The sequence below is a fragment of the Epinephelus moara genome, chromosome 20 (assembly GCF_006386435.1).
Source record: "Epinephelus moara isolate mb chromosome 20, YSFRI_EMoa_1.0, whole genome shotgun sequence".
In the NCBI taxonomy this organism is placed as follows: Eukaryota; Metazoa; Chordata; class Actinopteri; order Perciformes; family Serranidae; genus Epinephelus; species Epinephelus moara.
Window position 1 is genome coordinate 40,508,270 of NC_065525.1, and position 11,956 is coordinate 40,520,225.

General features: G+C 42.7%; 1 protein-coding gene across 1 annotated transcript; it reads right to left on the minus strand.

Moving 5' to 3' along the window:
* Positions 1 to 1,949: 1,949 nt before the first annotated feature.
* wee1 (WEE1 G2 checkpoint kinase) lies at positions 1,950 to 9,178 on the minus strand. Its single transcript, XM_050073910.1, has 10 exons — positions 7,937 to 9,178; positions 6,407 to 6,621; positions 5,955 to 6,021; positions 4,924 to 5,096; positions 4,485 to 4,753; positions 4,241 to 4,330; positions 4,059 to 4,144; positions 3,595 to 3,765; positions 3,357 to 3,502; positions 1,950 to 2,106 (listed from the first exon to the last, which is right to left on the minus strand). The coding sequence occupies exons 1-10, from the start codon at positions 8,423 to 8,425 to the stop codon at positions 1,950 to 1,952; spliced, it is 1,863 nt and encodes a 620-aa protein (XP_049929867.1). The 5' UTR covers positions 8,426 to 9,178.
* Between the last annotated feature and the right edge of the window lie 2,778 nt (positions 9,179 to 11,956).

Below are 11,956 nucleotides of genomic sequence, written 5' to 3' on the forward strand. Positions count from 1 at the left end.
TAATATTACATTTTTTAGAAATTTTGACGTCATACTATACTGACATTTTTACGAAATTTTGACGACATACTATACTATGACATTTTTCATGAAATTTTGACGACATACTATACTATATTTTTTATGAAATTTTGACAACATACTATACTATATTTTTATGAAATTTTGACGACATACTATACTATATTTTTTATGAAATTTTGACAACATACTATACTATATTTTTATGAAATTTTGACGACATACTATACTATGATATTTTTACGAAATTTTGACGACATACTATACTATATTTTTACGAAATTTTGACGACATACTATACTATGACATTTTTCATGAAATTTTGACGACATACTATACTATGACATTTTTATGAAATTTTGACGACATACTATACTATGATTTTTTTTATGAGATTTTGATGACATACTATACTATGACATTTTTTATGAAATTTTGACATCAAGCTATACTATGATATCTTTCATGAAATTTTGATGACATGTTACACTGACGTTATTTAATTTTGACTTACTATACTTTGGCATTTTTTATGAAATTTTGACGACATACTATACTATAAAATTTTTCATGAAATTCTGACGTCAAGCTATACTATATTTTTATTGAAATTTTGATGATATGCTACACTGACTCGATAAAATTTTGAAGTCATACTATACTATGACATTGTTATTGAAATTTTGACATGCTACACTTAAGACATGACTGTGAGAATTATACAGGTATAGATTTCATTAACTCGGATCACTGGAACCCAAACTGCTATAAAAACAGATTAAAGTGATGTTTCCGATGTGTGACTGTATTTTATTGTGACGTCACTAAAGTTCCTGATATACTGTCCACTGACAGATTTCCCATCTTGTGAAGTTTCGTCACAGTGAAGACAAGACAGAGTGTAGATGGTGAGAATTTATTAAAAGAACATATGTACAGGTTTCAACAGCACAGAGGCTGTTTTGTGTTAGAGGTTACAGGAACAAAAGGATGAGGGAAACTTTTCTGAACAGTAATTAAAGATGAGCGTCATGAGAAAAAACAGAACACATGAGAACCTAGAGAACAGGACGATGATTGTTCTAATGCTACAGGCAGGGTTGGCTGCACCAATCAACAGATTGTGACCTCACAGATAACGAGTTCATTAGCTCACTGGTTTTGGTACTTCAAAACAAAAATGGATGACGTTCCTCAAAAGGTATGATCCGTTCTCCATCTGACCAGAAGAATAAAGAATAAACAGGGAAACGGACTCCTGCTAACTGAATATAAGAGCCAGTGACCTGGAGATGATCCAACCTGAACCGGGCCGAACCCTGATAAACACACAAAACATCAATAGCAGCAGTTTTTTTTTCTTAAAAAAAATGTGGCAAGTTCCAGCTGTTGCCTCCAAAGTGCTCCAAACACAGAAACTGTCAGTCCTCAGACCCTCTGGTACCCAGCATCAGGCGTTCGACAGGCAGTAAGGTGCGTACGGCAAGTACATTCACACTAAAGAGAGCGTCACTGCAGCTTCATCAAGGGAAGTGCAAGGACAGAAACGGAGACAGAGCCTGATGGATACGAAAAACTTGAGGAATGACAGAGTGTACAAAGGTACAGGAAGTACCCTTCAGAGTGTACAAAGGTACAGGAACAAAGGTACAGGAAGTACCCTTCAGAGTGTACAAAGGTACAGGAAGTACCCTTCAGAGTGTACAAAAGGTACAGGAAGTACCTTTCAGGAATGACAGAAATCCATCAGGAAGAAAAGGGCTGAACTATGTTGGCAACCAGAGTCTATCAAGATGAGTTCAACCTTCTACAGCTCCGCCCACTGACAGGTTCTCCTCGAACTGAAGAGACCGCTCCATCTGAGCAGGTTTGGATTCAAAGGTCCATGAGCCTTGTTGTGTCACTTCCTGTCAGCATGGGTTAGAGTCTCAGTAGATGGTGAGGCTGACCGAGCGGTTCATCTTCTTGCCGATGAGTCTGGAGGTTCTGGGGTTGGACTGGACCGTGGAGCGGGTCAGGATCCTGTCGGTGGTCAAAACCTTCTCCTCAGCTGCAGCTCGAGCCTGCTGGGCCTTCTTCAGCTCCCTGAGGAAGACAAAGGTGTTACAGTTGAGTCACTTTGTCTGACTGAAGTTCAATCAATCAATTCTATTTATAAAGCCCAATATCACAAATCACAATTTGCCTCAGAGGGCTTTACAGCATACGACATCTCTCTGTCCTTTGGACCCTCGCAGCAGATAAGGACAAACTCCCCAAAAAACCTTTAACGGGGGAAAAAGTTGTATCTATTAATCTGCAGCAGGACGAAAACTGAGGAACCTTTTTATTATAAAATAATTTTCTCCTCAAACAAATGTTTTCTTCTTCTTCAAATGTCAAATCAAAAGGTCAAAACCCCCAAGTTTTCAGTTTACAGTCGCAGAAGAGAAAACTAGTTGACCTTTTGGATATAAACTTTCATCACTTCATTATTTTATCCTGTTAGACATTTGTGTCAAGTTTTGTCATAATTAGTGTCTGAATTCTTCAGTTATGGCCAGAAACAGGTTTGGTGAGGTCGCAATGACCTTTGACCACCGAATTCTAAACAGTTCATCTTTGAGTCCAAGTGAATGTCTGTGCTAAATTTAAAGAAAGAGGCACTCTTTAAGATATCGTGTTCACAGGGATGGGATGGACGGACAACACGGTGGTCGCCGGTGCAGAGACGTAATAAAACAGAGTAAAGTCAGACTAGAAAATTAAACCTGACAGTTTTTGTATTAATCTTTTAAAATGTGACTCATCACCAAAATAGCTGATGGTTAATTTTCTGCCAATCAATTATTTGAATCTTTGCAGCTCAAATCTGCAGATTATTTTTCTCTATCAACTGTTGGATCTGTGAAACTGGAGGAAAAAAAATCCCAAATTAATTCTCCAAAAGCACGAGGTGGTGTCTTCACACTGCCTCTTCTTGTCAGTCAAAAACACAGATATTCAGATTATTAGAATTAACGGAGAAAATGAGAGCTGTAACTAATGATTTTCATTATCTATTATTTTCCTCTTATTAACCATTTGGTTTATCAAACTCTGGAAAAAAGTTTTGTTTGTCAAAGAAATTCAATCTACATGTTAGGAACCATAAAATAACCACATGTGAGACGGTAAAACCACTGATCTTCTGCCGTTCTGCTAAAACCTGATTTTAACTAATGATCTTGTATCAAACTATTTGTTGACGAACAGCGAAGCTTCAGACACCACATACGACTGTATTATTAACTTTAAGACCCCGTCAGCTTATTCCCTCCATCTGAATTATTTTTTCAGTGTTACTGAGCTCTTACTTCTGCAGCAGTGCGTTCTTGAACTTCTCTGCGTTGAGTTCCACTCGCAGCTGGTCGGCGCTCATTCTGGCGGCAGTGAGGAGCACCGGGTGTTTGATGAGGTCAGAGGTTGATGGTCGTCTACTTGGATCAGGATGGATCATCAGCTGGAGGAGAACAGATCAAATATAACGTCTGACTATAAAGAAAGGAGTGAGTCTGTCTGTCTGTTTGCCTGTTGTGTCGTTTCCTGTGTTACCTTGAGAAGACTGAGGAACTCTGGAGAGAGCACTTGTGGGATGGCGGGAAGTTTTCCCTGTCGGATCTCGTGCCATTTGTCTCCGTTTGTGGGAAGAGGCTCCGCCCCCGAGGCACTGACGACTGTCAGAGCCAGAGCAAAGATGTCCGCCTTCGTCAACTTACTGTAGTCCTACGAGAAGAAACCAGAGCAGTCAGGAGGAATGATGACACGTCTGTCAAGCTCCAGTTATTATTTTATTATTTATTAATCACTCCTCAAAACTCATCGTTTCAAAATAGTGTTTAATGTGTGTATTTAAATGTGTGAATATTAATGTGTCTATTTTATGATGTTTCTAACTGATGTAAAGTGACTTTGAGTTCTATGAAAACGACTCTGTAAATAAAATGTATTACTATTATTATTATTATTATTATTAATTATTCAACAGAAGCAGCTCATTTTAAAGAACAGTAACAAACCTCCTGCAGAACTTCATTGGCGAGGTATCTGCTGTCACCTTCCTCCACCTGGGGGTTGTTTACTCGTGTCACATGACCAAGATCACCTGGAGAGGGACACGAACACAACAGACTCAGAACGTCAGCAAAAAAGAAAATAGCAAACCAAATTATCACAGAACAACAGAGCAGAAGCAGCGCACCTATTTTGTAGACGACGCTGGTGGTCAGTCCTTCGTCCTCATCACACTCGTCACAGCTGGTTACAGACTTCCGTGAAATAAAGATGTTGCCTGAGACAAAGACGGAGACATGTCCGTTAGTTTCTGATGAGACAACATTCACACAAAGACCTCTGCATCTCATGTGGTGTGAAACTACAACCACAGATCTGTACATCCTCCTCAGTCAGGGTCAGAATCTGAGGCCAGTATGTGAGGGACTCACTGGGCTTGATGTCCATGTGGACCAGAGACATGGAGTGGATGTACTTGAGTCCTCGTGTGACCTGCAGCAGCAGGTCTTTGAGCTCCAGCTCCGACAGGTAACTGAGGCGTCTGTAGTTCTCTGCGATGACGTCAGACAGTGTGCCGCCGTTGCAGTACTCATTCTGGATGAGCATGTGGTCGTCCTCAGCCCAGGCAGAGTAGTATCGCACCACGTGGGGATGTTGGCCCAGCACGGCGTGGGCGTACACCTCCCGCAGGGCGTTCTGTCTGTGGAGGAGGGGAACAGACCGTTTTAATTAAAGACACGTCTGGGGGGAGTCTGGGAGTTAAAATGGTGCCTTCAATGTCTCAGGGGACACTTTGGACGCTGTGCTTCAGGAAACACATCCTCAGAATAAGATTTAAAAGATTATCAGATTGTCGTGGGGTCCACTCACTCGTCTACGGATCCTGCCAGAGGTTTCTTCGACCTCTTGATTGCATAGATACAGCCGTCGAGTCTTTTCACACACTTGAACACGGCACCAAACTCCCCACAGCCGATCTTCTCCAGCTCCAGGAACTCTGAGGTGTATCTGGACATCATGTTGTTCTCCATCATGGTGATCCTCTGAGGACAGAGTTCATCATTAGCACTGACCTTTTTAAACTGTTGCCTCTGAACCTCTGAGAGGTTTCCTTCAGCTGCTTTAAAATCAGTCTACAGCAGAAGGCATATGAAGCGATCACTGTGTAATAACTCTCTGATTTGCAAAATAAAGTTGAGCTGAAAAAGTTGTTTATTTGCTCAAACTAAAAGTATATATTTATTTTTAATTTGTCTCTCTTTACAGTAAAGGTATCTGCCTCCCTCTTTCATTTTTTTAAAAACATATATTATAATTGTGTTTCTTTAATGTTTCTTGTCCATGCACTAAAACACCTAAGGAAATCATTTGTATGTAAAAACATGCATCGTCACACAGCAGATTCTGCTGGTTCAATAAAAACAACTTTTTTAATTCAAATGTCACCCCGAGCTCTGGGACGCTTAGAGGCTCCTGCCTTCAGTAACTTGCAGACAGGTGTGTAGGAGGAAAATGACCACAGGTCTGTTTCCACATTGAGTTTTTTCTCAGTGCCAGCTTTTTTCAGAAGGAGTGAATTTGGCTGTACGTGGCCACCTTGAGAAAAAGCGCCGTGCCCAGCGTCTTTTTTCAGAGCACTGGGCCTTTTTTTGCCTGCCACTGCTTTCTGCTAAAGCCAAACACTCTGTGGGACACAGACCTCATGAGAAGAGAAATCCTGCACACTGTGCTGTTATTTACAATAAACTTTATTTAGGTATATAACATTTCGATCCTTAGATGTTATCACGACCTGAAAAAAGTTTGGGATCAAACTTCCTGCAAAATGTAAAACGTGTCTTTAAAATAAATCAACCTCACTGTTAATGCGTGAATCACTGTGTGTAATGCGTTTGAATTACCTTTGAAGGTGGCAGCACTTCCTCCTCTGCCTCGCCGTCACTCGCCTCCATGTCCTCTCCACAGGAGCTGAGACACAGGGGACAATAGAGGGTGTAGGTTAACATTCTGTACAGCAGGGGGCGGCACTGAGGGGCCTCACAAGCACATGGCAGAGTTCACCAGTAACCATGAGGTCTTGGTTCAGAGCCAAACCCCCTGATCTGAGTCAACGGCTGTAACGAATCTGGTTAAAATAAACAAAGGCTTCAGATATCAGGTTAACCTGTTGAGCGCCGCACTGATTATCACAGACACAGATATAAAGTTCATCTACGCCACATAAACAGGAAATATGTCACCAAAACACTGACTGCAGCTCGTCACCCCCTCCTCCAACATTTAGGAAACATGTCTGCAGCCTGCAGATGTTTCAGGTGCAGCAGATTTTTGGGATTGAAGACAGGAAACCTACTCGTTCCAGTGCGCCCTCTTCCTGTTGTTCCTCTGCTGGGTGGCAGACTGGATGAGGAGGGAGTCGGGAGTGAAGGGGTTAAAGTTGACCAGAGGGGTCTGCTGTCTCCTGCCGCTGTCTGTGAGCAGCTTCCCTGAAGCCTCCACATTCTTGAAGAGGGCGACTCTCCTGCTGGACGATCCCAGACCCGACCCCCGGGCCCTGGACAACAAACTCTGGAGGAGGAGGAGGAGGAGAAGACGACAGGTTTAGAATTTATAACATGAAAGCAGCAGCAGAGAGAAAAGAGTAAAGATGTAAAAACCAGACCAGATACCAGAGCTGGAATTTAGCACCAACCAGCGGCCAAATACTGCTGAGTCACCCCCCCCCCCCCCCCCCAACAAACAAACAAAGGTATCTGTTGAGCGTTGGGTAGATTTGCAGACCAATACACATTTTTAAGGTAATCCATCCTTTCATAGTATTTATCTGAGTTTCACATTCATTGAGTGCTTGTTCTCACCTGCATTAATTAACACTGCTAATTTCATCGTACTTCTTCAATGACTAAGGCTCTCTGTTCTGTTTTATTCACTCACCAGCCAAAACAAACAAACAAAGGTAATCCACTGAGTTTCTGGTAGATTTGGGAATCCATCAGCCACAGCAGCTAGTGGAGTTTACAACCTGACTAACAGCGTGAAGTCACATAAAGATGGTCAATAAACAATCAACGATCTGAAGTTCTGAAATAACATATTGTGAAATATTTCACACACACACACACACACACACACCTCATTCTCACACTGCAGCCTTTAAACTTTAACAAATCTGCACACTTGTTTTATGTCTTATACTTTGTTTATACAGGTAGTCTGTTTTCTTAGCAACATATTTTAGCGTAATTAGTAAATCTTAATATTGTATATTCCACAGATCTTATTCTTACAGAGCTACTAAAGTTTATTTTTCTGCTGACACGTATTTTTTCCTCCTCTGGTATGATGTGTGTGTTTCACTGTGTTTTTACTGCACCTTGCAAATGTCTGAATGATCAGAGAAACTCCTGACTAGAGTTCAATAAAGTCAAACTGCCTGTCTGTCTACAGTATCTATCTGTCTATCTGAGTTTTAAATGGTGTGATCAGAGGAGCAGATGCTGAGTAATCACTGATGAAATAAAAACATGTCCAGACACAGACCAGGATCGGGTCAGCAGATGATCCTGGTCTTGACTACAGAGGAGCATTATGCAACAGTACAGTTGTACATTAAGTGGGTCAGTGTGTTTAACCGACACGGTTCAGACCAGGATTCAAACTGCAGACCTGGTTTGTTTCTGTCTCTTAGTTTGTTCATTGTTTTACATGATTAGACCCAAAAATCAAAGTGATTTCACAGTGACGTGTTAAAGTGTGTGTTCAGGTGTTTGTTCAGGGTCATTTAATCTGATAAAGTTTAAATCTATTGATTACAAACACGTAAACAAATCACACCCTCTGATGATGTCAGCTCACCTGTAACTGTGTGCCGGTATGAACTCACCTTGGGGGTGTGCGGGGTGTCAAACAGCCTCAGTTTTCTGAAAGTCTTGTGCGGAGGTGTGTCGGGACAGTCCGGGATCGGGGAGCTGGATCCTTCCCCGTCGTCCTGGACGTAGGAGCGCTCCGGTGATCCTCCGTACAGCCGGGAGGCTTTCCTCGGTGACGGGGAGCAGTTGGCGAAAAGGACGCTGCTCGGTGAACGGAGGTGAGACGGGGACCCGAAGCTCTCCTCGTCCCACAGCTCCACGTCGTCGTCCCCACCGGACTGGTTCAGGGGGCTGCTGCCGCCCTCCAGACGTTTATCCACGGGGCTCCGCCGCACCGGCATCGGGGAGTCCATCTCCGTGAAACCGGACTCTCCTCCGGTGCTGTTGTTCACGTCCTCGATGGGCTCGTCCTCTCCGTCGCTGGAGGTGAACTGGAGCTTCTGGCGGATCGGTAAAGTCTTGGGAGAGTCTGATCCGTGTCGGTGGTGGCTGAAGCCCGACATGTTCACGATTTAAACCCCGGCGGCGGCGTCGAAGAGAAAATCACGCGGTTGGATCCCCGCTACGGTTTCTTACCTTAAACACGGAGCCGTTAAACTTTTAACTACCTTAAAATAAAGGCACCGATTCAAACACAGAGTCCACAAAGTACCGGAGACGCTTAAAGGTCCGTTAACGTCCCAGGAAAAACTTGGGTAACTCCAACACGCCCCTTCAGCACCGTGAAATGGCTCCGGACTAACTCACGGTAAGAGCAGGATTTACCGGAACAATAAAGTCCCGACGCTTCTGTTAAACTAACAACAGACAGACAAAGTACCGGCTCCGGTCCAGTTCCGGTATCTACCGTCTTCTTTCCGTTAATAAAACCGAACCAATGTTTACAACAAACGCTGAATGAGTCTCGAGCTGCTCCGCTTCCTATCACGCGCGTGGCAGAGGACTTCCCGCGACCGTTGGTCACGTGTCCCCGAGCAGCCAATCACAGCGCGCCTGGGATTTTTGAAAGATGGGCGTTCCGGAGAGGTTTCAGGAGGCGTGACGTCATCCGTGGCACAGCAACGATGTGGCGCGAACGGGATCTTTTCAAGTCTCACGATGACGACATCACCTGTGAGACAATGAGTCCATTATTGATTATTGACGGTGTGATCAAAGGTTTTCTCGCCTGGAAAGATAGACGAGAGCAGGCGGCCGCAGCCTATGGCCGCAGCGGGGGGCGGTGACAAAAAACTTATTGTTTCCAGCAGCCTTCAGTCCGTACAGGAAGTCACAGACACACTAACATCCTGTCTGGAATGATGTCAGTTCATTAAAAGAGTGATCAGACCCATATATCAGTTTGTTTTCAGTCTCCAGTTGTTTTAATTATGATAGATTGATTTATTAAAATGCTTTCTTCATGGTTTAACCTCCATTTGACATGAATTCTCCTGTAAGTCAGCATCATATCAGTTTGACCTGTCCCCTCAACTACACAGGCTGAATAAACTGTGTTTGACTATAAGGTTCATACTTTCAGAGGAAAAATAAATACAAGATAACAGCTTTCATTAAGGCTCAGTCAGATACAGTCAGGGCTTCACATCTGTACACATGTTATTATAAGAATCCTCACATCCCACTGACCACCAGTCTGTGTGTTGCTAAACACTTCAATAATTAGAAAAGTCCAATATTAATATAGTACAGTAGACTCTGTATTGTTTATGATGAATGTATTTTGTCTCTGACAACTAAACTTCACCATCAGTCACACAACATGTTTTCTGTTCACAGAATAAACCTTTAAATAAGACAAATTAAATCTTAATCTCTAAAATCTCCACTTCTGTAATACATCAGAGCAAGTCGGGATGAAGTCAGACACAAAACTCATAGATATAATCACAGATGACTCATTCCTGTGGCTACTGTGCGTCAACGTCGCCGCCATCTTGGGGAGGTCACTGTCGGCTGGCTAGTACTGTTGTGTATGGAGATAAGTCTTCAGCAAACTTGGCGTGCTCACTCAAAAGTCTCAAAGTGTTATTGGGTGCCGGTTCAAACAATTACAGCAAAGCAGAAAAACCCGACAGCACTCACTAATAAGTATAATACTTTTTAATATAGTGGACTGCACAGCAGCAGTCAAACAGATGCGTTTCAGCTCATAGCCGTCCTTAGTGTTAAATGGTTTGTGGGCGGGGAGCGTATCTATGTTTCCAGGGTTCTATGTTTCCTGGGTTCTATGTTCCCCACTTAACCCTGCAAAAAAGGTTCTATGTTCTCCCCTTACACAAATAAGGTTCTATGTTTCCCGGGTTCTATGTTGCCCGCTCAACCAAGTGGGAAACATAGAACCCTTTTTGCGTAAGCGGGGAACATAGAACCTTTTTTGCAGGGTTAAGTGGGGAACATAGAACCCGGGAAACAAAGGGATGACCCCTGTGGGCGTGTGTCCCTTTTAACAGAAACCAGCTGGTTCAGATAACATTAAAAACAATACAAATATGGATCATTCATAAATGCAACCTCAGCGATACATCCAATAGTCAAAATATAATAAAAAAAAATAGAATAATACAAAATCTTGGAGCATAAAATACAATACAATATCAAAAGATAGACCAATATATACACAACAGTAGCCTACTAGCCAGCCGGCCGTGACCTCCCCAAGATGACGAAACCTAATGACCACTCACAGCAGCCGACAACATCTCCCGACAAGGCGTTCTGCTGACTCTGATTGGCTTACAGTGCTGTCAGTCTCGTTTTGGTTTTGGTATAGCGTCATTCTATTGGCTCTAACGAATCAAACGAGGTGTCAATCATGTGCCAAGCTGTTGCGGAGATACGGGCCTCCAAAGCTAGGTGTGTATTGGTCAGTTTGAAGTGGGAAATAGAGGAAAAAAACGAAACAGACAGTTGTATGTGTATATCCTAAACATCAGTAGGGATTTACAGAAACAACAAATGAAAGATATAGGATTGTACATGACAAAAATCACATGCAAACATGGAGCAATTTTGGAGAGCTCGCCTGAATTTTTTGTACTAAAACCTCTCTAATATTGTTCTGCTTCACTTTATCAGAATCAGCCTTTGCAGAGTTAATGTTCACATATTGTACTATGGTGTGATAGAGGTTTAGAGCTGCTGCTGCATCATTCCAAACGGATACTCATCCTAAAAATGATTCTTTTTTTTTTAAGGCGAACCTCAAAATGTTTCATTTGTGCTGTGTGCCATCTTCATTTACTCATAACACATACTGATATTTACACATCTTAACAAATCTCACAAGTGTTCCCTTTACCATGACACCACAAGTATTCAAATAGACCTTGTGGTTGCAGAGATATATTCATTTCATTATGGGTATGCAATTTTCGAGCAGAGGCCTATAAAATAGGCTTAGCTGTGAAAAGGTTAAGAGTATAAAGTGGTGTACGCACAAAGTTCTCTCAACATTTGCTTGTTTTCTTATTCTGCTTTGTCATTAACTGAGTATTTATGAAGCTGTCAGTAATGAACTATACTGTTTTACAGACTGAGCCTTTAATCTGTCAGTGTGGTTCAGTACACACGACTACAATCATGGGAAAGACTGCTGACTTTACAGCTGTCCAGAAGACACTGATACCCTCCGCAGGTGGGTAACCCACAGAGAGGCACAGAATCCAAGTTGCATGAAGTCCAATGATGATTTGGGGTGCCATGTCATCTGCTGGTGTTGGTCCACTGTGTTTTATCAAGTCCAAAGTAAACATGGCCGTCTACCAGTAGATTTTAGAGCACTTGATGCTTTCCACAGAGGAAACTCATTTCGGCCACTTGTATCTGCGACTCTTATTCTTTTGGTCACTACCATGAGCTCATGACCATAGGTGAGGGTTGGGATGTAGATGGACCAGTAAATTGAAAGCTTCGCCTTCCTGCTCAGCTCCCTCTTCACCACGACGGTCAGACACAGCGCCCACATCCCTGCAGAGGCTGCACCAAACCGCCAATCCATCTCATGCTCCATTCTACCCTCACTCGTGGACAAA